The sequence below is a fragment of the Panthera pardus genome, unplaced genomic scaffold, assembly GCF_024362965.1.
Source record: "Panthera pardus isolate Hobbes unplaced genomic scaffold, ASM2436296v1 HiC_scaffold_15, whole genome shotgun sequence".
In the NCBI taxonomy this organism is placed as follows: domain Eukaryota; kingdom Metazoa; phylum Chordata; class Mammalia; order Carnivora; family Felidae; genus Panthera; species Panthera pardus.
Window position 1 is genome coordinate 23083711 of NW_026526710.1, and position 25826 is coordinate 23109536.

General features: G+C 46.6%; 1 protein-coding gene across 2 annotated transcripts in view; it reads right to left on the reverse strand.

The window, feature by feature from the left end:
- Window positions 1-25826, reverse strand: part of KLHL22 (kelch like family member 22) — a 40850-nt gene that overhangs the window by 4486 nt on the left and 10538 nt on the right. For both annotated transcript variants that reach the window (XM_019435627.2, XM_053902296.1), the window contains exons 3-5: window positions 19678-19843; window positions 13926-14644; window positions 6673-6865 (exon numbers count right to left, since the gene is read on the reverse strand). In XM_019435627.2, coding sequence (XP_019291172.1) covers window positions 6673-6865; window positions 13926-14644; window positions 19678-19843 — 1078 coding nt within the window. The remainder of the gene's footprint in view (window positions 1-6672; window positions 6866-13925; window positions 14645-19677; window positions 19844-25826) is intronic.

Here is a 25826-nt window from a genome sequence, read left to right on the forward strand (position 1 = left end):
TCCTCCAGGACTGCTGACCCCACTTTCAAAATCTGTTCACAAATAATATATAATGACATGATGAGGAAAAAAGTGAGATGCAAAATCAACACCAAGAATAATGCCATTTTAGTGATACTTATGTGTGGAGGAGGAAAATACACCACCCTGCTTTTGATTTTGGTCTTCAGCCTTATGCATGCACCCTGGCAGAGGATCTCCTCCCTGCCCCGCCAGCTGGACTCCTCACACTGGTCCCTACCACATCCTCCTCTCTCCTACCCACTCACTCCACCCACCCTGAGCAAGGCCCTTCATGCTGGGCCCATGGGCCCCAAGGCAGAGCACTGTGTGTTTTAGGGGTAGAGGAGCCCCATGGGGTGTGGAAGCTCCAGAGTTGTGTTACAGAGCCAGTCACTAACATTCAGGTTGTGTGGAGACACAGTAAAGGGCTGGAGAGGTGGACAGGGTGGAGAACAGGGGAGAGAGCACTGGGCAGGACATATACCAAGGGTCTGGGTCTTCTCCCATCAGTGGTAGGGGTTGGGAGGTTTTGGTGCTTTTTTAAATTAAACTTTTCATTTTGAAGTGTAGATTCACATGTAGTTGTAAGAAATAATACAGACCATATGTACCCTTTACCCAGACTCCCCAGTAGTAAGAGCTAGTATAACTGTAGCACAATAAACACAACCAGGACACTTATGTTGACATAGTCAAGACATAGGACATTGCCACTTCCACTAGGATTTGCCAATTTGTAATCCTGTTGCCGATTTGTAATCACACCTATGTCCCTCGCCCCGATTTCTGGTTAGCAATAAACCGATATAAATATTTGAGTACAAAATTTTCATTTCTCTGGGGAAAATACCCAAGATATTGGAAGTCAACTTTTTAAAGACACTGTGAAGTTCTTTCCCAGTGTAGCTGTGCCATTTTACATTCCCACCAGCAACGTATGAGAAACCTAGCTTCTCAGCATCCTTGCCAGCACTGGGTGTTGCCATTTTTTAGTCCTCTTTTTTAGTTTCTCTGATAGGTGGTTTTCTCACTATGAATTTAATTTGAGCTTCCCTAATGGCTAATGATGTTGCAAATCTTCTCATGTGCTTGTTTGCCATCTGTACATCCCCTCTGTACTTTTGCTGAAGTCCATTTTATCAATTTTTCTTTTTACGGCTCATCCTTTGGGAAAGGTCAAGTCCAAGTCCTTGTTGCCTAGCCCTAGATCCCAAAGATTTTCTTCTACTTCTCTACTTTCCCCCAATAAATATAGCTCTTTGTTTTACATATAAGCCCATAAGGCATTTGAGTTAATTTTTATATAAACTATGAGACTTGGGTTGATGTTCACTTTCTTTGCCTATGGATGTCCAACTGCTCCAGCATAATTTGTTGAAAGATTATCTTTCCTCCATTCAATTGCTTCTGCATCTTTGTCAAAATTCAGATGGGCATTTTGTGTGGGTCTATTGTGGGTTCTCCATTCTGTTCCACTGATCTATGTGTCTATCCCCCTGCCAATATCATGGTTGTGACTACCATAACTATGTAGTTAAGTGTTGAAATCAGGCAGATTGATTCTTCCCACTTTATTCTTTTACACAATGGAGGTATTCTAGGTCCCATATATTGATATGGGAAGAACTGACATCTTTATTATTTGAGTCCTCCAATCCATATACATGGTATGTCTCCCCACTCATTTACATCTTCTTTTATAACTTTCATTAGTATTTTATAATTTTCAGCATATCAATCCTGTAAGTGTTAAATATATACTTATGTATTTCATTTTTTTGAGCAATTGTGAATAGTATCATCTTCATAATTTCAGTGTCCACGTTTGTTGCTAGTACACAAAAATGCAATTGATTTAAAAAAATTTTTTAATCTTTATTTATTTTTGAGAGACAGAGAGAGAGAGAGACAGAAGGAGCGAGCGAGCATGAGCAGGGGAGGGGCAGAGAGAGGGGGAGACACAGAATCTGAAGCAGGCTCCAGGCTCTGAGCTGTGAACACAGAGCCTGACATGGCGCTTGAACTCACGGACTGCGAGATCATGACCTGAGCCAAAGATGGATGCCTAACTGACTAAGCCACCCAGGCACTGTGCAATTGATTTTTTTATGCTTATATCTTATATGCTTTTATCTTATATCTTGCAATTTTACTGATCTCACTTATTAGTGCTAGGATTTTTTTTTTTTGTATATTCCTTTAGATTTTTGACAATTTATTGATTTGTAGGGTCAGTTTTATTTCTTTCTTTTCAAGCTGCATGCGTTTATTTTCTTTTCTTGCCATGTTTCCCTGGCTAGACCCTCCAGAACTATGATGAATAAGAGTGGTGAGAACAGACATCCTTGCCCTGCTCCCCAACTTAAGAAAAAAGCATTCAATTCAGTCTTTCACCATTAAACACACTACTAGCAGTAGGATTTTTATAGATGTTCTTCAGCAAGTCGAAGAAAAGCATCTCTATTCTAAGTTCCTGAGTTTAATCACGAATGGATGCAACATATTGTCAAATCCTTTTTCTGCTTTGACTGACATGTGATTTTTTAACATGGTCAAGTATGCGCTGATTAAATTTCAAATACGGAACTAGCCTCCCATCTCTGTAATCAATTCCATTTTGTCATGTATTTATTGGAGGGGGTTAATTGTATTAGCTAACATTCAGTGAAGGATATTATATGTATATGAGAGATATACATATGAGAGATTTGAGAGATTTGTCTTTTTTTGGTACCATCTTTGTCTGGTTTTGCTATCGATATTAACCCCGTAACATAAATTGGGAAGTATTCCCTCCTTTTCCATTTTCTAGAAAAAAAAATTCATGCAGATTTGGTATTAGCTTTTCTTTCAATGTTTAGAATTCCTCAATACTACTAGGCCTGGACATTTCTTTCTGCGAAGTTTAATTTTCTTACCAGGTATAGGGCTATTCAAGTTATCTATTTACTTTTGAGTCAGTTGTGTTAGGTTGTATTTTGGGGGAATTAGTCCATTTCATCTGTAATCAAGTTTACATGTGTAGAGTTGTTCATAGTATCATCCCCCTTATCATCCTTTTGAAGTTTGCAGGGTTGTAATTATGTCCTGTTATATTCTTGATATTTTAAATTGTGTCTTCTCTTTCTTCTTTCTCAAACTTACTAGAGGTTTGTCAATTTTGTTGATCTTGTTAATAAGATGCCAGTTCTTTATTTTGTTGATTTTCTCTATGATTTTACTGCTTTTAACTTCTAATTTCTGCTCTTTGATATTTCTTTTCTTCTGCTTGGTTTGGCTTTATTTTGCTCCCCCCCCCCCCAAATTCTTTTTTTTTTTTAATTTTTTTAACGTTTATTTATTTTTGAGACAGAGAGAGACAGAGCATGAACGGGGGAGGGTCAGAGAGAGAGGGAGACACAGAATCGGAAGCAGGCTCCAGGCTCTGAGCCGTCAGCCCAGAGCCCGACGTGGGGTTTGAACTCGTGGACCGCGAGATCGTGACCTGAGCTGAAGTCGGACGCTTAACCGACTGAGCCACCCAGGCGCCCCTCCCAAATTCTTAAGATAGGAGTTTGTATAAATGATTTGAGATTTACTTCTTCTCTAACATATGCTTTCAGTGCCACAAATTCCCCTCTCAGCACAGCTTTAGCTGGATGCCACAAATTTTGACCTGCTGCCTTTCCATTTTCATTCACTTCAAGGTATTTTTATTATTCCCCTCTGACCCATGGATTATTTAGAAGTGTGTTGTTCAGTTTCCAATGATTTGGAGATTTCTGTTGGTGATTGCTAGTTTGAGTCTATTTGAGTAGGAGAACACACTGTAGGATTTCAATTTTTATACATTCATTGAAGTTTGCTTCCCATCGGTGTTACCAGCTGTCAGCGTCTTTACTTACAAGTATGAGATATATGAGGCAAAAAGAAAACCCAGGGAACACATTAGTGTGTGGTGTTGTCCTCAGTTCTTGAGATCTCTAGCTGAACTGCCTTCTCTCAACCATTCCGAGTCTTAAGTTTATGTATAATGCCCAGAGTTTTGAGTTGTACTTAGCACAGAGGAATCAAGAAGAATGTATCTACTCTATCTTCCTAGAAGTGTGAATTCTCTTGGAGGGGTTTTTTAAGTGAGTAGAGATCCCTGCAGAGATCTCCTTTTTCTCCTCTGGAACACAGGAAGGCAACACTCTGCCTGCTGCTGGGGCAGAGAGTTCATGGTCTGTTGGGGGCATGTCAGCAACCAGTTCTTAATGATGCCATGTTGGTGGGACTCAGCATTATGAGGATCCCTAAGAAACAGGTGAGAGGACATGACAAATGGATGGGGTTGTGTGACAGCTTTTTCCTCTCGGCCATTTGCTATGTCTGAATGTGGGTTCTGAGTTGGCAATGTGGACTGCATAGCTGCCTTCTCTGGGACCTGTGGGCCCCCTTTGCTCACAGGAGAAAATCCCCTGTTCTCTGGCAGGCTTCTCGTCTACCTCCTTGGCTGCCCCTCCACAACCTTCTCTTCATCCCTGCTCCTCTGAGCTCATCACAGCTGTTCATGTGCACACCATCATGTCCTGACAAATCCCCCACATTTCTATTTCCCCTGAGCTCACTTTTAATGCCAAACTGACATTTCCAATTGCAATATTTATCGTGTCCTAGATGAAACCTTTCCTTTTCTTTTTCATTCCCAAACTCATTTGTCTTCTTGGTCTGCGGCCTGGTCATCAGCACAGGTGCTCAAACCTGGCACCTGGGCATCTTCCATGATCTATCCCCTTTCATTCTCTAACATCTGATCCATCAGCAAGTCTGGTCAGTTTACTTCCAAACTACACCTCGAACCTGCCCATCTCCCTCCTTCCCCATAGCCTCCACCCTAGCACAAGCCACAGTGGCCCCTACCTGGACCACCTGATGGCTCAGGAGCTGCTCCCCTCTACCCTCATCCCTTCACAATCCCTCCTCATGCCAACCCTCTTTATTCAGAACTGGGAAGTCCCCCTCCTGGCCTGGGAGCTTCTTTTCCCTCTCCCAACAGCTGCTTCCTTTAGACCCTGGTCTAATCAACATCTTGCTTGGGTCTTCCCCAGTCTTTTCGGGTTAGTCCTGCCAAAGACCCCTCCCTGAGCAATGCTGAGCTCAACTCTCTCAATTTCCTTCAACACACTTAGCACAATAGACAGTTACTTTAATGATTTGTTTAGAGGTTAAAAGCAGTCTCTCTTAACATGGGCTGTGAGCGCCATGACCTGTGTGTGTGCGCGCGTGCGAAATCCTTTCTCATTTCTTATCACCACTGGATCCCCAGAACACGGTATATGGTAGGTGCTTAATAAAAAGTAGCTGAAATGAACAAACAGTATGAAGGAAGGAAGGAAGGAAGGAAGGAACACTGACATTCTGGGGAGAAGCAGGTTGAAGATCGAGGCTGCCCCTCTGTGGCCACATCGGAGAACTACAGCTTCACCAGGCAGCCCCAGACAAAGAACCCCTGGAGCCCCCCATTCCCACTCACTCCTTTCCAGAACAGAATTCAGGTGTCCATCAGGTCTCAATGACCCCCTGATCTTTCCCATACGAAATATTTTCCTTTTTCCAGAATGAGGATAGTGAGTACCCCACCAAAGGGGGCTTCCTTCCCCAAAGCTGAAGAGCAAGGAGCAGGCTAGCTTCCTACCTGGGAGAACTACAGTGGGAGACCCCAGTCTCAGAGGCCTCATGGGCCCTGGAAAAGAGCTGGGCCCATCAGGAAGACCCTCAGCCCCCTGAGGTCAAAATCTACCCTGAGGGAATTGGGAGAGAGGTGAGAGATAAAGAGGGGAGGTTTGGAAAGAGGTTCAGAAAGGCAGGAGCTCTTATGGCAGAGCCTGGGAAATAGCCCCATGTGTGTCCCCACACCATCCTCTGCCACTAGAGGGCTCAGAGATGCCCAAAAGTAGCCTGGGCCATAGAAGGTGCTCCCCGAGTTATAATGCCAATATGGGAAGGGTGCCTACCCCGCTCTGAGGTAGGACCCAAAACATGGGACCTGGATCACTGAGGCCTCTTCCTTACCCTAGGAACTTGTGCCTGGTTTTACAGCCAGGGTCCTAATATCCCAAGTCCATAAGATAAGACAGGCACATCCCTAAAACACCACCTTTGCACAATGACCATATTTTAAACATCTTCAAATCGGACCAAAGTACTATGCAGGATGCACATGATTTTAAAAAACAAATGAATAAATATGAAATACGACTTCTAAACTGGTTTTCTGGCTTTTCAAAGGCCCCACCCTCCAGGAGGCCTGTGTAAGTCTGAGGCTCCTGAGACCTCCTCTATGGTAGTGTCCCTTCTGTTTAACATTTTTGGACACGTCCCAGCTCAGCTCCACTGTCCTGAAGGACAGACAAGGGGAAGGCTTCTGTCTACATTTGAACTGCAGGGTTAAAGCAGCTTCCTGGGACAAGGTGGCGAGACCCTTGATGGGCGAGACAGAGGTGAAATTCTGGGGAATGGAGTCTGATGCGTGCTTCGGGAGGATCTCCCCGGGGGTGGCTGAACCTCAGGGGTCCCCCGCCCAATCACAGTGCAGAGTCTTTGGAGGTACCCACTGGGCCTAGTTCCCTGGCCTGGCCACACATTCACTCTGCACACCGTCTAAGGAAAGCAGACAGGAGAAGGCCCCACTTGGAGGGGCTTCCTTACCTCCCTCTTGAGCGGAGCCACGTAAGCCCAGGAGTTGGTGGTGGGATCATAACGCTCCACAGCATTCAGATCGTTATGGTAGTCGCGACCCGCCACCGCATAGATGTACCTGCCCACAACACACACACACAGGTCGGCGTGTTCCTGCTGCAGGGACTGGATCTGGAACCAGCGGTTGTGCCTTGGGTCATACCTTTTGAGGGAACATGAAGGCAGTGGATCATTGATAGGCCAGAAAGCCTGCCCAGCAGGCCCACACCTCCTGCTCCATCACTGTACCCCAGCTGCCCTCACACACCAGCACAGGCCTACCCACAGCCACACCAGCAGGCCGCTACATGCCTGAACACGGATATGTCCCCAGCATGGAGCCTGGAAAGCATGACCAGGAACTCGGGTTTCTGCCCATGATGCCATCATATTCTAGGGGTGACCTCATGGGGGGTTTCTAGCCCACCTATCTGTCCACCCCAGGCTGCCCCATCTCACCTATCCAGATCCATGGTCCCCACAGTCCCATCCCCATTGAAGAATGCCCATCCCTGGACAGGCACAACAGCCTCCCGGCCTATGGCCAATGCCAGCACTCCCTCCAGAGTCGTCTGCCAGCATCCTGTCACAGACCACACCTCCATCACTTCAGGTACCTCTCCTAAGCTGTCCTGTTGCCAGCTGGTGGAATGAGAGCCATCTCCCACATCTCTCTTTCTCCATCAACCTTTTTTTAAAGGTTTATTTATCATGAGAGAGCAAGAGAAAGCACAAATGGGGGAGGAGTAGAAAGAGAGGGAGAGAGAGAGAGAGCGAGATTGGGCGGGGGGAGGGGGGGATCTCAAGCAGGCTCCACACCATCAATGCAGAGTCCCACGTGGGACTCATAAACCACGAGATCATGACCTGGGCCAAGTCTGATGCTTAACCAACTAAGCCACCCAGGCACCCCGGGGATATGATTTTTTAAAAGGCTGATGGAGAGGGGTGCCTGGATGGCTCAGTCGGTTAAGTGTCTGACTTCAGCTCAAATCATGGAGATCAAGCTCCGCACTGGGCTCTCTGCTGTCACCGCAGAGCCTGCTTTGGATCCTCTGTACCCCTCTCTGCCCATCGCCCACTCTCTCTCTCAAAAATAAACATTTTTTTAAAAAGTCGTATCCCCAAGCAACTTCATTCTGACCTGCTTTGTGTGGCTGCCCCCCTCCCATAGCCCCCCTGAGGTCGTGCTTCCCCTCATCTGCCTTTGAGGGGCCTCACATGCCCAACCCACGGGATCTCAATCACTCCAGGAGACAAGCTATCACCCCTCACTTCCTCCTCCTGCATGTCAGACCCACACTGCAAAGGCCTCCTAACCATCTCCAGCTGGCTGCTCACCGGTCCTGAACGGAACCCCACACTCCCTCTGCCCACCGATCCTACCCTCAGCAGCAAAGCCCCCATTCACACCAAAATCCTCACTAGCCTAGCAGCTGGGGAGGCCCTTACAGCCCAGTCCACACCAACCTTGCCAGCACTCAGCCCTGCCGCACTCCATGCCCCAGGCCTGGCACTCCGTGGGGCACACTGGCGAGTATGCTACTTGGGTCAATACAGACGATTACAGAACCTTGAGGGACCAGGACCCTGAGAGCCCAAGGGCCAAGCCCACTCTTCCCCTGACCTGCATCTGTCCCCTTCCCTTGGACATCCACTCAGGCACCAGCATCTTGAGTGCCTGCTTCTGAAGCCTCCTTGCTCAATAGCTCATGCATAATTACAGCCGCTTTCAGATAAGTGGTTATTTCTCCACAGGAAGACCAACCCCAAGAAGACAAGCTGAACTTCAACTGGCTCATTAGAGAGTGAGCAAAGTTTGCTTTGGTCTGGGTCTGTGCCCCACACTGGTTGGTGAAGAGATAAGTTTCATCCAGATGCGCTAGGCAGCTGCTTCTTCCTGCCTGCACCTTTTGGCCAGCTCTTCCCTGACAGACAGGAATGACAGGAAACAAGGTGCTCAGGGGTTGGGGCCAACAGGAGAGAAAGAACACGCATGTGGGTCACACAGACCCAGGATGGACAGCTGGTCTGCCCCATCCAGCTGGGTGTGTCTGGTTATTTATTTCCCTCCCTTGACATTCACTCAGTTTCCACACCTGGCCAACAGGGGGATGCCACCTGCCTCCAAAAGCTATCGTGAGGGCTCAGAAAGGGACTTCGTTAAGACTGACTCAAGTCTGTATTCCTAGACTTCGCTGTAACTCAGGGATCAGTGAATTGAACAAAGATTACCATAGGTGAAATCATTCAGTCACTCTGCAAATATTCACCGGCGACCCAACATGGATCAGGCACGGTGCTCAGTGCTGCGAATCCAGAGGCAAACTCCAGACCAGGACCCTTCTTTCCATTGTAGATGGGAAGCAGGCTAAAGAGAACACGTAAGCAAGCACTCCATATAATGACAAACGCCACAAAGGACAAGAACTGAGGTACAGAGAGGGTGATCTACTCAGAGATCATAATCTATTGGGCAGAGGGGGCCGGGAGGTCAGAGCTCTCTCACGGGGACCAGGAAGGGCCTCCCAAGAAGGTGGCGGTTAAGAACTCAATGACGAGAGGCCCAGCCAGTTGAAGGTCCAGCTGGGGACCGGAGCCCAAGCCAGTCCAGGGGCTCGGCACTCGTGAGGCCCTGCCAACTGACTGGGATGGCGCTTCCCACTGCCTTTCCTGTGTACAACACTCATTCATGTACATGTTCCCCCAACCCCGTTTCTAGTTAAGTGCAAGTCAGCATCATCCACCAGAGTGAGACAAGCAAGACCCACCCGATGCTTCCGCTTGCTTCCTTCCGGCCCTCACAGCTGCCTCAGATGCATTCATTTGGATTTGCAGTTTCAGATTTAACACACACACGCGCACGCAATACATACACACACCATACATCAGTAATTTAGACACAATCACAGTTGCTCTCATTTCTTATCTCCCCACTGTGTCCTGTATTCCACATTTCTTTCTTGATTTTCTACTTTGTCAGAATAAGTTCTCAAGTAATATTTTTTCTAATAAAAACTAGCTACAGAAGGATATAAACAGTTCTAGTCACTTTAAGGCAGAATTTAGATCACCCTACTGCAAACTCGGAAGCTCAAGCTACAGTGGATACAAAACGCTCTGGAGTCCTTGTTAAATTGAGCAGACCGTTTTTCTTCTGTATTTCCACAACTTAAGCATTCCCATGGCTATTTTTTTTTTTTTAATGTTTATTTACTTCTGAGAGAAAGCATGTGCAAGAGCAGGGAGGGGCAAAGAGAAAGGGGAACAGAGGATCCGAAGTGGGCTCTATGTTGATAGCAGTGAGCCCAATGAAGGGCTCAAAACTTACAAACTGTGAGATCATGACCTGAGCTGAAGTTGGACACTCAATCGACTGACCCACCCAGGTGCCCCAACATTCCTATGACTTTTTTTTTTAATGTTTGTTTATTCTTTGAGAGAGAGAGAGAGAGAGAGAGAGCACGAGCATGAGGAGGGGAGGGGCAGAGAGAGGGAGACACAGAATCTGAAGCTGCTCCAGGCTCTGAGCTGTCAGCACAGAGACTGATGCGGGGCTCAAACTCACAAACCGTGAGATCATGACCTGAGCCGAAGTCAGATGCTTAACCAACTGAGCCACCCAGGCGCTCCAACATTCCTATGACTATTAATGAAGTCCCTTACAATCAAAGAAATGTTTAAAATATATTTTAAAATACAAACAGACATGGGAATGCCCCACGTTAAAAACAAGTGGCTATTCTAAGTAAGGTCAGAGGGCAAAAAGCCACTCCCAGGTAAGGCATATCAGTACAGGCTCTGCCCTCTCCCATCTGAAAGTAGGGTGTTCTTGGAAACCTTTCAGAAGTTGAAATGGCATAAAACAGAGCAATTACAATTAGTTTACATGGAAAAAAATTTGAGCATTCCCAGGCCCAAAAAATAACCGTTCTCAGGGCTTTTCTGATACCTGAAGTCACACCTTGCTAATGAATGCACAAAATAAATGGAGATAAAGCACAGATGCTTACAAATAGAGTTCAAAGCTATGGCCACTTGATGCTGAGATGCTGGGTGTCATTCCTGGGGAAGGCACTTGGAAGGGCCATCTCGCTAAGGGTGCAAGCTCCTCTATAAAGGCTCACTGCTAAACCAATGCTGAACATGATCTTCTCTTTTCGTCTTGTTTTTGTAAAAGTGAAAATCCTTTTTGGAATTCTACTGGTTAGTGAAAATAGGCACTAACATAGGTCTTTCATGAAAGCAAAGTGGAATAATGTGGACTTTTGAAAGCGGGGTGGGGGAGGGGTACAAATAAAATTTGCTCCAAGAGAGTTAACTTCCTATATGCAGCTCCTATACCAGTGTTCTGATATAATCTGTTAAATCCTCAAGCCTCAAAATGCAAACTCTAACTAACTGCAAATTTTGTCTTTTCATATTCTGAGAGTCTGTAGACCCTAAGGCTGGTAAATTAAGGAAGGGGAGAGGGAAGAGAACCTAACTCTTAGACCATTCAAATTAAGACCCATCTGGCAGTTTTAAAAGTCTATGAAGAGATTAAAGGAACTCTCACCCTATAGAGAGAACAGACACCAGGGCCCTCACCACCACCCCATCACCCCAGGCAGATACTGCATCCCAACCCTTCTGAGATACCTCCCCTTGCCAGGTAGGCCTCACCAACCCTACCTGCCACAGTGACCTAACCTTCTCACTGGAGTTTGAGGCCATGGTTATCAAACACTGGTGCTGATACTAGCATTTTCCAGAGTTTGGCTTGGGACTCAGAGCACATGTTCACCAATGGGGAATTTAGACTAGTCTTGAGTGCAACGGACATCAAAGCAGTAAAAGGGCAGACTAAGGGCAGGCAGTGGCCCCAACTGTTGCCGGCATGGCCCTCTGGGAAAGCCCCAGGGCTGGCCTCCCAGTGGGCATACAACCACCCCGTTGTATGCTAAAGGCTGGTGACCATAACACCCTGGAGAGGTCTGTTTTGTAGGTCTGTGGGTTGCCTCAGCAGGGAGATGTGGCTTTGGCCCTCCCACTGTGAAAGAAACAGGCCCCTAAAAAGGAAGCTTTGAGGCTTTTCAAGGGAAGGCTGAACCTGGTGCTGCCACACCCACTGTGGAGGTTATTCTGTTAGAGAGAAAATCAAAGTATTGTTTCCTCCTTTCTGTACTCAGCATGTCCTCCTGTTTAACCTCAACTGAGCTGCCAAGCTTTGCGTCTCATCAGTTTAACAAAGGTGATTTCTTCCCAGCAGAAGTGCTGGGGCCCTCATGGGGCATGGCCAGGCCAGATCCCACCTCCACCCCCAAAGATGGAAACATGAACATGAACTTGGTCAGTACCTCACAGCCATGGAAGCAGCTGGCAATCTCTCTCTCTGCAATGCCAGCTTTCCTTCAGCCTACAGAAGATGGAGACTTCCCACATGCACCAAATCCCACGATATCAAGCCAAAGCACAGTGGAGGGGCCCTAGACACCTAATGGTAGCTGAGGCTATGGGGATCTGCGTTGGTTTCTTTGTTCTGCCCTCAAAAGTGGATTTATGAGATCATAGCTCCATAGACTGACAGAGCTGGAAGCATCCTACAGACCATGACAGTCCACAAAACCCCCTCTTTTGGGTTTCTGTACTCAGTTCCAATGCGTGTTGGGGCAGGGCGGTGGCGGGGGGTAGGGGTGGGGGGAACCACAACACTTTCTGCACATTAATAAGCAATTCTTGGAACACCAACTGAGTCCTACAATTCAACTCAATTCTAACACTATCTATCTGGAGAAAGCATCAGATCCCACAGGCTAAGGGCTCAGTCTACAAGATGCCTCCCCACCCCACCTGTCCCCATTTCAGACACTACTCACAAGCTCAGGCTGTTTACTATGCTTCTGACCTACGAGCTACCAGCTGGAGGTTCCAATAACCCCCTCTGGCTCAGAATATCACTCTGAAGCACCAGGTTGTGCCTATGACCAACTGGCTATAAATCAGAGGTTCCCATGAACCCCTACTTGGGTTTCAATTAACCTGCTAGAGCGGCTCACAGAACTCAGAAAAACGTATTTACTAGATTACCTGTTTGTTATAAAAGGATATAAATCAGGAACAGCCATAGCCAGACAGGAAGAGATAGATAGAGCAAGGTCTGGGGAAAGAGTAGGGAGCTTCCTTGCCCCCTCCAGGTGTGCCAATCTCCCAGCACCTCCAACTCGGTGTTCACCAATCCCGAAGCTCTCCCAACCCCCTCTTTTGGGTTTTTATGGAGGCTTCACCATATAGGCACGATTGATTAAATCACTGGCCACTGGCGACTGACTCAGCCACCAGCCCTTCTGCCCTCCCCAAGGTCAGCGGGTAGGCCTGAAATTCCAACCCTCTAAACACAGGGCTGGTTCTCCCAGTAACCAGCACCCCCTTACACTTGGGGTCTTCCAAAGTCACCTCATTAACATAACACAAGACAAAATTAGCACTCTCCTCCCTTAGGAAATTCTGAGTTCTGGGAGCTGTGAACCAGAAACTGTGGATATAGACCTAACATATAGCAAAAACATATATAGTACATCACAATATCCCACTCCTTCTTGAAAAACTGCCTCCTCAGAGGACCTCGGGGGACCCCATGTCTGGCAACACCACTGACGACAGGGCAGGCAAGGGTGGTGAAACCTGGCACGAGGTTCAGCGATGCCTGTCTTTTGGGTCCCGTAGGCTGAGAACTGTACACTGCAGAAGAGGGAGGGACGACCGGAAGCCATCCTCCACCAACGCCTGTGCTTCAGAGGGCAGAGCTGCCTAGCAGAGGGAGCCCTGGACGATACATGTCAAAGCTGGAGAGGGCGAGATGGAAGGAGAAGCTGCCCTGCCCAGTGTTCCTGGCAACTAGGTCCCCTCCCTGTGTTTGGCCAGTCCAAGTGCACAATCACAACCTAGACCCTCACCAACAAGACAGTGGGTATGACCCATGGTGAGTGGGTTTGAGAGGAAAAGAACAGCGAAAGGAAGCATGCTGGGTCCCCTCTTCCTTGCCTCACCACAGCCCTCACTCTCCAAATTAACCTGGACTTTACTCCACAAAACAGACCTACCCCGACGAGCCACAAGATTAATTTAAAAGGCTACAGCCTCGGCCCTTGCAGACCCCACTCCATAAGCAGCCTCCTGGGCCCACAACTCCTGCACCACAGCGTCACCCACAGACCAAGTCTCAGCCAAGCACCCATGCCTACCTCCAGCACCGGGACTCGGCACGAAAGCCCTGGACATTGTTGTCCCCTCCGATCAGGTACACAAAGTTGTTGAGCACCGCAATGCCCTGGTTGGACATGCGGGGGGCCAGGGAGGCGGTAAAGTGCTTCCACTCTCCCAGCAGGGGGTTCAGGTACTTGGCCTGGTCACTCAGGACAGTGGATGGTGTGGAATGAATGCCCCCAAAGCCCACAACACACTGGAAGTCCGACCGCAGCTCTGTCTGAGGGCCCTGCAAGCTGGGCTGCAGGCTCTCATTGCGGTGGTACATGAGGGCATTGGCCACCGTGTCCCTCAGTGGGCTGGGGTCCAGCTTATCGTGCAGCCGCTGGAGGACCTCAGCTTCCATCAGGGGGAAACGCACGGTCTCAAGGAGCTTGGGGGGCTCGTGCAGTGAGATCTGGTCGGCCTGCACCTGCTCCAGGGTGTAATGGTAGAGCAGGGCACCCTCATACACTTCGGTCTCACAGGAGACCTCCAGGCGGTTGCTGCTAAGGAGGGAGTAGACCTTCTCCAGGGGAAGCTGGCGGTACTTGTCAGTCCGAGAGAAGGCCACAAAGTTTTTGAGGATGTAGGTGTCCAGCTGCTCAGTCAGACGGCTCAAGTCAAACAGCTCCGCCAGCCGGTAGACATCAAGGATGTTCTCTTCATCCACCCAGGACATGAGGAAATCACAGCAGAAATGGATGATTTCTGGGATCTGTGAAAAGAACAAGCCCCATTCAAGCCTGGGCTGGGAACAGTGTCTGAGTGAGGGAGACAGAGGATAACAGTGGACGCGAAGCTATTGTTTACAGCTGGCCCCCTTCCACCACCCCTGACCTTTCCCGAAGTGGAGGCCTGGCGCAGCTGCTCTCCCCCAATAGTAGAGATGATTGGGGCTCACTGCAGACTGACTGGGTTTAAACCTGGGCTTCAAAGAGATCTGTAGAACATTCTTAACCTCTCTGAGCCTCAGTTTCCTCATTTATAAGAGAAGCGATTAAAGTAGAGAGCAGTCCTGGATTAGAAGAATAAATATTGTTAAAACATCAATACTACCCAAAGCAATCTACACATTCAATTGATCCCAATCAAAACGCGCTGGCATTCTTCTCAAAGCTAGAACAATCCTAAAGTTTGTATGGAACCACAAGAAGATCCTGAATAGCCAAAGTGATACTGAAAAAGAAAACCAAAGCAGGAGGCATCACAAGCCCAGACTTTACCCTCTACTACAAAGCTGTAAACATCAAGACAGTACGGTATTGGTACAAAAACAGACACATACACCAATGGAATAGAATAGAGAACCCGGAATTAGACCCACAAATGTATGGCCAACTAATCTTTGACAAAGCAGGAAATAGCACCCAATGGAAAAAAGTCTCTTTAGCAAATGGTGCTGGGAGAACTGGACATGTAGAAGAATGAAACTAGATCACTTTCTTACACCATATACAAAAATAAACTCAAAATGGATGAAAGACCTAAATGTGAGACAGGAAACCTTCAAAACCCTAGAGGAGAAAGCAGGCAACAAACCTCTTTGACCTCAGCTGCAGCAATTTCTTACTTGACACATCTCCAAAGGCAAGGGAATTAAAAGCAAAAATGAACTATTGGGACCTCATCAAGATAAAAAGCTTCTGCACTGCAAAGGAAACAATCAACAAAACTAAAAGGCAACCAACGGAATGGGAAAAGATATTTTGCAAATAACATATCGGATAAAGGGCTAGTGTCCAAAATCTATAAAGAACTTACCAAACTCAACACCCAAAAAACAAATAATCCAGTAAAGAAATGGGCAGAAGACATGAATAGACACTTTTCCAAAGAAGACATCCAGATGGCCAACAGACACATGAAAAGATGCTCAATGTCACTCATCATCAGGGAAACACAAATCAAAGCCACACTGAGATACCACCTCACACCAGAGTGGCTAAAATTAACAACTCAGGAAACAATAGATGCTAGCGAGGAAATGGAGAAACAGGAACCCTCTTGCACTGTTGGTGGGAATGCAAACTGGTGCAGCTGCTCTGGAAAAGTGTGGAGGTTCCTGAAAAAATTAAAAATAGAACTACCCTATGACCCAGCAATAGCACTACTAGGAATTTACCCAAGGGATACAAGGGTGCTGATTTATAGGGGCACATGTACCCCAATGTTTATAGCAGTGCTTTCAACAATAGCCAAATTATGGAAAGAGCCTAAATGTTCATCAATCGATGAATGGATAAAGATGTGGTTTATATATATAATGGAATACTATTTGGCAATGAGAAAGAATGAAATCATGCCATTTGCAGCAACATGGATGGAACAGGAAGGTATTATGCTGAATGAAAAAGTCAGTCAGAAAAGGACAGATATCATATGTTTTCACTCATATGTGGATCTTAAGAAACTTAACAGAAGACCACGGGGGAAGGGAAGGGGAAAAAAATAGTTACAAACAGAGAGGGAGGGAGGCAAACTGCAAAAGACTCTTAAATACTGAGAACAAACTGAGGGTGGATGGGGGGGTGGGGGAGAGGGGAAAATGGGTGATGGGCATTGAGGAGGGCACTTGCTGGGATCAGCACTGGGTGTTGTATTTAAGCCAATTTGACAATAAATTATATTAAAAAAAATAAGAAAACCAAAAAAAAAATAATTAACTCAAAAAAAATAAAAATGAAAAAAAATAAAGTGGAGAGCAGTAAGTTGAAGATGAGATGGTACCCAGGAACTACCTGGCACAGAGTAAAACCTTTCAGATCAGAAGTACTGAATCTCCAGAGAATCAGGAAGCAGCACAGTGGCCACTGTATCAATTACCCCTGGTTTGGAAGGCACCTAGGACTCATGCCCCCCCTACCCAGGCTCTCTAGAAACATCCAGCTCTCTTGTCCTGCCACAACCCCCACAACTGCAGGCTCAGCCAAAGATGCAGGCCCAGGGAACCCACCCCCTTCCCCAGGAGATGGCCCTGAAGCACCCACGCGCTAAGAACTGCCAGCAGAGCGTTCCAGACGCTTGCCTAGCACCCATCCTGGGAATCCCACTAAGTTCTTAAAAGGCTGGGAGCCACCCTGACTGGGCAGAGGCCCGCATGACTCCAGCTAGCACAGGGGTCACAGGTGGCTGGCACCTGCCCGTGTCCAATCGTGCAGAAGAACGAATGAGACGGAAGGAGAGCGAGAGACAACACTGCTAAGGTGGGAGCTGAGAAGTGAGCCACAGGCTTAGAGGCCACCTGGTGATTAAACAACCAGAGCAAGGCAGGGCGGAGACAGAGGGGAGGGCTCTGGGGAAAGCTGCCCAAGCATCGCTAAGTTCTTTAGGAAAACAGGATTTTAGAATAGCCCTAAAAGCGGAAATGCCTTGAGGTGCTGGGTGGCTTAGTCGGTAAGCATCCGACTTTGGCTCAGGTCATGATCTCACAGTTCGTGAGTATGAGCCCCACATGGGGCTCTGTGCTGACAGTGTGGAGCCTAGAGCCCGCTTTGAGTTTTGTGTCTCCCTCTCTCTCTGCCCCTCCCCCACCCCCACTCACACTGTTTCTCTCTCTTTCTCTCTTTCAAAAATAAACATTAAAAAAAATTTTAATGTGAATATCTCACTTATCATCAACAAATTAACCATTGCACATACAATAATTCTGCTGGTATGTGAAGCTTATTAATAAACGTTTAAAATCTTTTTACCTTTATTTTTTTCACATTCACAAGATACTCAGTGCTTGCCAGGTCACAAGATGAGAGCTGAAGGAAAACCTGCCAAGTGCCAGGAATGCGTCTGCCCCACATGGAGCATTCCCACTGTGCTTTGTTAAGCCCTAAAAGTTCACTTGACCACCTGTTTTCTCCCTTGGCAGGCACTTCTGCTTTGCCTTGTCTTCCTAAAATACTACTTCTGATCTGTCACGGACCAGGACACTGAGGACCAGTTTCAGGATTGAAAGTGAGAGCAAACAGCTCTCAGTGGGTCGGAGAAGCAGCTCCTGAAGAATCCAGGGGCCATGTCATTGTCTCCTTTCCATCCTCATGGTCACAGCAGTGGACCCTCTGCTGGGGAAGCTCACAGAGGAATCACCCCAGGCTTGCCCAGTGCAGGAGCCCACAAGAGGCTCGGAGAAAGGAGTCCTTGCTAGAGGTCACCCAGTGGTGACAGTCTCACTGAGATTCAAATCCAAGTCTCTGGGGACACCACAAACAGTGTGATCCTGAATTAGTGCAAGGCACAGCGCAAGGGGAGAATGTGGTCACTGGCTACATGAACAAACAGGACCCTGGTGGGCCTATGGACTTGGAACTCTTATGCCAAGTCAAACTTGCTTTAAAAACCACATTGCAAGGCACTTGTTGGGATGAGCACTGGGTGTTATATGTAAGTGATGAATCACTAAATTCTACTCCTGAAACCATTACCACGCTGTATGTTAACTGGCTGGGATTTGAATAAAATTAAAAACAAAACAAAAAACAAAAAAACCCAAAAACACACAAATAAAAAACAAAAAACAAAACTGCAGGGGCACCAGGGATACTCAGTTGGTTGAGCATCTGACTCTTGATTTCGGCTCAGGTCATGATCCCAGAGTTGTGGGATCAAGCCCCTCATTGGGCTCCACATTTACAGTGCCTGTTTGGGATTCTCTTTCCTCTCTCTCTTCCCCTCCCACGTGCTTGTTCTCTCTCAAAATAAATGAGCATTAAAAAAAAAAAAAAAAAAAGGAACATTGCATAGAATCCCAATATGTTAAAAATCAAATCCCCAAAAGCCAGGCTGCTCGAGGTGAAGCAGGGATGCCCATCCCGTGCTACCCCTCACAATGACCTCAGAGACACTAAAGTGCTCAGGAGCACTGGCTCTACCCACTCGTGGCATAGGAAGAGCTGTGGTCAAACCAACCCAACAAGTACGGGCCCCCCACCCGCCCATGTGTGAGTGAATGTGCAGGGAACTGCCGGGGCCCTGCCACGCAGGGTGGGGCCTCCTGACACCCCTAAACAGGTTGGTTTTCCAGAACTGCATTCTTTCTGATGGCCCCAAACATGCTCTGACCTGAGAAAAGGTCAGGATGATAAACTCACCATAGCATTTCATTTTCACTTTCAACAAATGTAAGGCGAGAAGTCTCTCCAGCCAGAGGAAACCATCTGATGATGGCTCCTGAGAGCAAAGGCACAGGCAGGCCCACCCCTGAGTGACTGTACCCACACTGCCGAGCTAATACAGCCTTCTAAAATATAAGTCACACTGTCAAAGCCTCAGAAAACTTTCGGCGTTCTGTAGGAAAACAACTATTCAAAGTTCAATGACAAAAAGGAAAGTGGTTTCAAACAGACTGACAAAGCCAAGTGGGGGGACGAGCAGAAAGGGCCTGGGCAACCATGGGAGCTCAGCTTTGTCAGACGCTGGGGCACGAAGGACATCACGTACCCACCTCAGGGTCGGCCCCCGTGTTTACATGCAAGATCTTCTGAGTGGCAGAGAGGCCAGGTAGAAGGAAAGTAACCAGCAGAAGAGCAGAGGGCAAAGGCAGAGAAGGAGCCTGGACCTGGAGGCATTTGGAGCAGCTATGCTTCAGCGCCCAGAACTGGCTGAGCCATGTACCACCCAAGAGCCTCTGCCCGACCTGTAGGCTCTTTTGCTGCCTGGCATCTTCGCCTGCTGATCCTCCTCATACCACTGCCCTGCAGATACCTGCAGAACACCCCTGGGTTTGGGTCTGCCTTGCTGGAGCGAGGGCAGCCTCACCTGCAGCTGGCAGGCAGCAACCAGCGTCTCCTGAACATTGCTCAGGCTGAGCTCCAACTCAGAGGTATAAATGAAATGCAGGATTTGGCACATGGCATTGTAGGACACGCCGTGGATCAGGACTTCTTCCTGCTCCATCTCCTTCAATCCTCCAGCAAACATCCCTCTGCAAAGTAAAAACATGAAACAGTGTTGTCGTATCAATGTATTATCAATCAGAATGCCAGCCCAGGCCGCAAAGAGTGAGAGCATCCAGAACAGGAGGCAGGCTGACCCAGCAGTGACGTGCAATAGAGTATCAGCTCACTCTGTGCTCTGGGCACTGATGCTTGCCACAGAAGGTGCCCACAAACTCCTGACCAAATTTGGACAGCCATCCTAGAAATCACCATCATGGGCTGCAAGGTGTCATGAATGAGCCTCTTAGGGACAGGGACAATGTCCAGCTTGCTTTCTGCTGTATCCATGATATACTTCCTGGATCACAGCAGCAGCCCAGGGCACGTCATGAAAGAATGGATGAATGGGAAACAATAAAACTCATTCCATTCAAAATATATTAACTGAGCGCCTAACTATACCAATCAGAGTCAAAGGTGTAACAGTCAAGTAAAGTGTAAGATTCCTACTTACATGGAGTTTGATGCTAGAGAGAACAGCAATTAAAGAACAAGGCATTTCTGAGTGAGGAAATGCTAGGAAGAAACACAACTGGGCATCTGATCTAGGAGCACCAAGCTGGGAGAGGGGAGCGGTGGAGAGTGATGAGGAGCAGAGACAGGCTAGCTCTCAGGAACCAAGATGGGGCTGGGTGGCACCTCACCAGCCAGCAGACAGCATTCCAGGTAGAGGAGACGGGTGCCAAAGTCCTGGAGCAAGGATGAGTTCAGTAAACAAGGCAGCCAGGCCAGGGCAAGGAAGAACTGAACAGGTAAAACAGGGCCAGGTCCTGCTTCCCCCAGGTCAAGACTGAGCCAGGATTAAAATCCAGGCACTGTCAGGGAACTTTACACAGGAGAGTGGTATGAGTAGACTTTGCAGGAGGGAGGGTTCCTGCAGGCCTGGGAAGGGCCCAGTGGCAGGGAGAATATGCTGAAGAACCAAATCTAGGAGAGCACTGGAAGAATCAGGGCCCTTGGCTGGGTTAGCTGGGCTGATGGGGACTTGGGAGGAATGGGGCCAGAGAGCACAGTTACCATCAGTGAGATGCCTCTGAGGCATCCCAGTGGGGAGCCACTTAATTAGTTGTTCAGAGGGAAGAAGGTTGGGGGAGAAAGGGGAGGCAGCAGGGCTGAAATATGACAGTCAGCAACATACAGAGGACAGAGTAGCTATTTTTTACCTTTTGTTTATTTTTCAACTAGGTAAATTATATGTGCAGTACATGACTTAAAATATACAACAGGGTGAAAGTCTCCCTCTAGCCCTTCCTCCTCTGCTCCAGGCCATCAGTTCCTCTTTCCAGGGCAGCACTATACCCAGAGACACTCCATGTATGCACCTTATATTCTACATCACGTTTTGACTTAGCAATGCATCTTGGAAATGGCTCCTTACTGGTATACATAGGGCTGCCCCTCTTCCTGTAAAGGCTATCATGGTTGATTTAACCCCCTGCTGCTGGGATATACCTGGGTTACTTCTAATCTCCCATTATTTCACCAGACAGATGGTCTTACATTTTGCTTAAGTGCTTGCCAGGATTCTTATGAAAGCAATTGCTGGGACACAGGGTTTATATATATTTATACTTTGATAATACTGCCTACATACTAACAATCTTCTAAGGGAGAAATCTTATAATGAACCAGACAGATAATCTTGTCAAGTGTTTAAGTGCCATTATTATTATTATTATTATTATTATTATTATTATTATTATTTCTTCTTCTTCTTCTTCTTCTTCTTCTTCTTCTTCTTCTTCTTCTTCTTCTTCTTCTTCTTTAATAAGCTCTACACCCAATATAGGGCTTGAACTCATGACCTCGAGATCAAGAGTCATGTGCTCTTCTGACTGAGACAGCCAGGTGCTCCTTAAAGTGTCATTTCTATATTCTTTCTGAACAGTCCAGATTCTTTGTCCATTTTCTATTAGACTCTGTCTTGTTAATTTGAAAAATCTGCCCTTTTTTGGATGAGTTGAAATTTTTTCTTCTACCTCAGATCTTTTGATTTTATGATGCCTTTTGTCATGGAGAAGTCTGTCTGTTTTGAATGCAAATTTCTCATTTTCTTTTTTTGCCTGTGAGTTTTATGCCAAACTTAAAACAGCTCTTCCCTATGAGGGAAAAACATCAAAAACATTTATCCAGGGGGCACCTGGGTAGCTCAGTCAAACATCTGACTTTGGCTCAGGTTATGATCTCACAGTTTGTGGGTTTGGGCCCCGCGTTGTGCTCTGAGCTGACAGCTGGGAGCCTGGAGCCTGCTTCCGATTCTGTGTCTCCCTCACTGCCCCTCTCCCATTTGTGCTCCCTCTCTTTCTGAAACAAACAAACAAACAAACAAACATTTAAAAACAAAAAACAAAAAAAACCCAGGGGCACCTGGGTGGCTCAATCGGTTAAGCGTCCAACTTCTGCTCAGGTCATGATCTCGGAGCTCCTGACTTTGAGCCCCACATCAGGCTCTGTGCTAACAGCTCGGAGCCTGGAGCCTGCTTCTGTGTCTCCCTCTCTCTCTGCCCCTCCCCGGCTCACACTCTGTGTCTCCCTCTCAAAAATAAATAAACATAACAAAAATTTTAAAAACAGTCCAACTTTATGTTTTTCAAGAGGACTAACCCATCATCACCTTCCCCCACTTGGGATGCCATCTCTACCACATACAAAGTTTGTGGTAGGCTTGTGTCTGTGTTCAAACCTCTCATCTTTCCCAGTAACATTCCAACATTTCTTCAGGCACCAGGAGCCTGGATTACTGCAGCTCTGTTACATGCATTAACTAACGTAGGGTAGGGCCAGTCTCCTTTAATTACCTTCTCAACAATTTCCTGGCCTTGCTTGCTTTTGAAAATTTGGACTTTAGAATCAGTATGTGCAATTCCCGCCCCCATAAAGTCTCTTGACTTAAAAAAAAAATTTTTTTTTATGTTGGGGCGCCTGGTTGGCTCAGTCGGCTGAATGTCTGTCTTCAGCTCAGGTCAAGATCTTATGGTTTGTGAGTTGGAGTCCAGCGTTGGGCTCTGTGCTGATAGCTCAGAGCCCGGAGCCTGCTTCAGATTCTGTGTCTCCCTCTCTGCCCCTCCCCTACTCGTGCTCTTTCTCAAAAGTAAACATTAAAAAAATAAAATAAAAAATTTTTAATGTTTATTGACTTTGGGGGGGAGGGAGGGGCAGATAGAGAGAGGGACAGAGGATCTGAAACAGGCTCTGTGCTGATAGCAGAGAATCTGAGGCAGGGCATGAACTCACAAACTGAGATCATAACCTGAGCTGAAGTCAGATGCCCAACCAACTGAGCCACCAGGTGCCTCAAGTCTCTTGATGTTTTTATAGGGAATGCATTACACATCTAGACTCATACAGAGAGAGCTAGCATCTTTGTGATGGACACAATGGACTCTATCTCACAAGCCAGCCTCTGGGTCTCTTTGCAGGTCTTATAGGTCACCTGCTCACAGACTTGACACTCGCACGTTATGTCTAATTCCTAGATATTTTACTCCATGCATACACTCTCAGGGGGTGCTTTCCCACTCTGTGGTACCCTGACTCACTCTTTGGGGTATCCAAGCATTGCATGGACCTTGACTAGATCCTGAATGGGGAGGGGTGGGAGGAGACAGAAAACATTTTGAGGAAAACTAGGGAAATCTAAATATGAACATCAGATAAAATTATGGAATGACTGTAAATGTTCTTAGATTTATAATGGTACTAAAGATATACCAGAGAAGGCCCTTATTCTTAGAAGTGCAATAAAGTATTTCCAGTAAAACTGTCATATCTGCAACTTACTCTGAAGTGAATATGCAAAATGTTAACCAATGAATCTAAGCAAAGGTCACAGGTGTGTTCACTCCACTGATCTTGCAGCTTTTCTATAGGATTGATATCTTTCAAAACAAGAGTTAGGGGGGCGCCTGGGTGGCTTGGTCGGTTAAGCGTCCGACTTCAGCTCAGGTCATGATCTCACGGTCCGTGAGTTCGAGCCCCGCATCGGGCTCTGTGCTGACAGCTCAGAGCCTGGAGCCTGTTTCAGATTCTGTGTCTCCCTCTCTCTCTGTTCCTCACCTGTTCATGCTCTGTCTCTCTCTGTCTTAAAAATAAATAAACGTTAAAAAAAAAAAAAAAAAAACAAAACAAGAGTTAGGGAGGGAAAAAAAGGCCAAAAGAAAAATAAAATATGCAGGCACTCCTTCTGGTTTTGTTGTTTTTAACCAAAAATGGGTGCTTAATTCTTTATCATAGTCTTACCCCTTTTCTGTAACACTGAAATTATGTCAAAATAAAAACTTTAAAAGGGGAAAAAACTTTTGAAATGATGTTCATACCTCATACCTATTAGGATGGCCCACTACCAAAAAAAAAAAAAAAAAACCCAAAAACAAAAACAAAAACAAAGTAACAAGTGTTGGTGAGAATACAGAGAAAATGGAACTCTTCTGCATTGTTGGAGGGAATGTTAAACTGATGGCAGCTGCTGTGGAAAACAGCATGACAATTCCTCAAAAAATTAAACATAGAATTAACATATGACCCAGCAATTCCACTTTTGGGTACATACCCAAAAGAACTGAAAGGAAGGTGTTAAGAAGGTATTTGTACATCCACATTCATAACAGCATCATTCACAATAGCCAAGAGGCAAAACAACCCAAGTATCCATTGAGAAATGAATGGATTAACAAAATGGTATATTCATACAATGAGACATTGTTCAGCCTTAAAGAGGAAGGAAATTCTGACACATGCTACAACGTGAATGAAACTTGAGATTATGCTAAGTGAAAGAAACCAGTCACAAAAGGACAAATACATAGGATTCCACTTATAAAAAGTTCTAGAGGGGTGCCTGGGTGGTTCAGTAAGTTAAGCATCAACTCTTGATTTTGGCTCAGGTCATGATCTCAAGGTTCATGGGGCTCCACGCTCAGTGCGGAGCCTGCTTGGGTTTCTCTCTCTCCCTTGCTCTCTGCCCCTCTCCCCGCTTGCATGTGTATGCACATGCACACATGAGCTCTCAAAATAAATGTTAAAAAAAAAAAAGTTCCTAGAAACAGAAAGTGAAATGGTAGGGCTGGGAGGAGGGTATGGAAAGTTGTTGTTTAATGGGTGCAGAATTTCAGTTTTGCGAGATGATAAAGTTCTAGAGACCCCTTCCACAACAGTGTGAATACACTTAACACTATTCAGCTGTACTCTTAAAAACTCTGGGTGGCTCAGTTGGTTAAGCGTCTGACTTCAGCTCAGGTCATGATCTCTCAGTTCATGGGTTCAAGCCCCGCGTTGGGCTCTCTGCCGTCAGCTCAGAACCTGCTTCAGACAGTCTCCCTCTCTCTGCCCCTCCCCTGCTTGCACATACATGTGCATACTCTCTCTCTCTCTCTCTCAAAAATAAACATAAAAAAATGGTTAAGATGGTAAATCTTATCGTATATGCTTAAAATCACAGCAGGGGACCAACAAAATAAATGCAGGGCATGACCACCACAGAACACTGCAGAATCATAATGAGGGCTGCCTCTACTGCTAGGATACCATAACCAGATGTCCAGTAAGCTCCCTCTGATGTCCAGTGAGGAACATTCCCAACATGAGCTTGTTCAGGCCCCCAATCCCTGGTCCAAATCCTAGAGGCCCAAGTGTGTTTCAGAATTCAAAAGGCTTCGGGGCGCCTGGGTGGCTCAGTCGGTTGAGCGTCCGACTTCAGCTCAGGTCACGATCTCACGGTCCACGAGTTCGAGCCCCACGTCGGGCTCTGGGCTGATGGCTCAGAGCCTGGAGCTTGCTTCTGATTCTGTGTCTCCCTCTCTCTCTGCCCCTCCCCCGTTCATGCTGTGTCTCTCTCTGTCTCAAAAATAAATAAACGTTAAAAAAAAAAATTAAAAAAAAAATAAAATAAAATAAAAAGAATTCAAAAGGCTTCAACTGGAAAAACACTGCACCCATGCCATGTATGATGTCACACCCCTGAAGGGCCTAGGT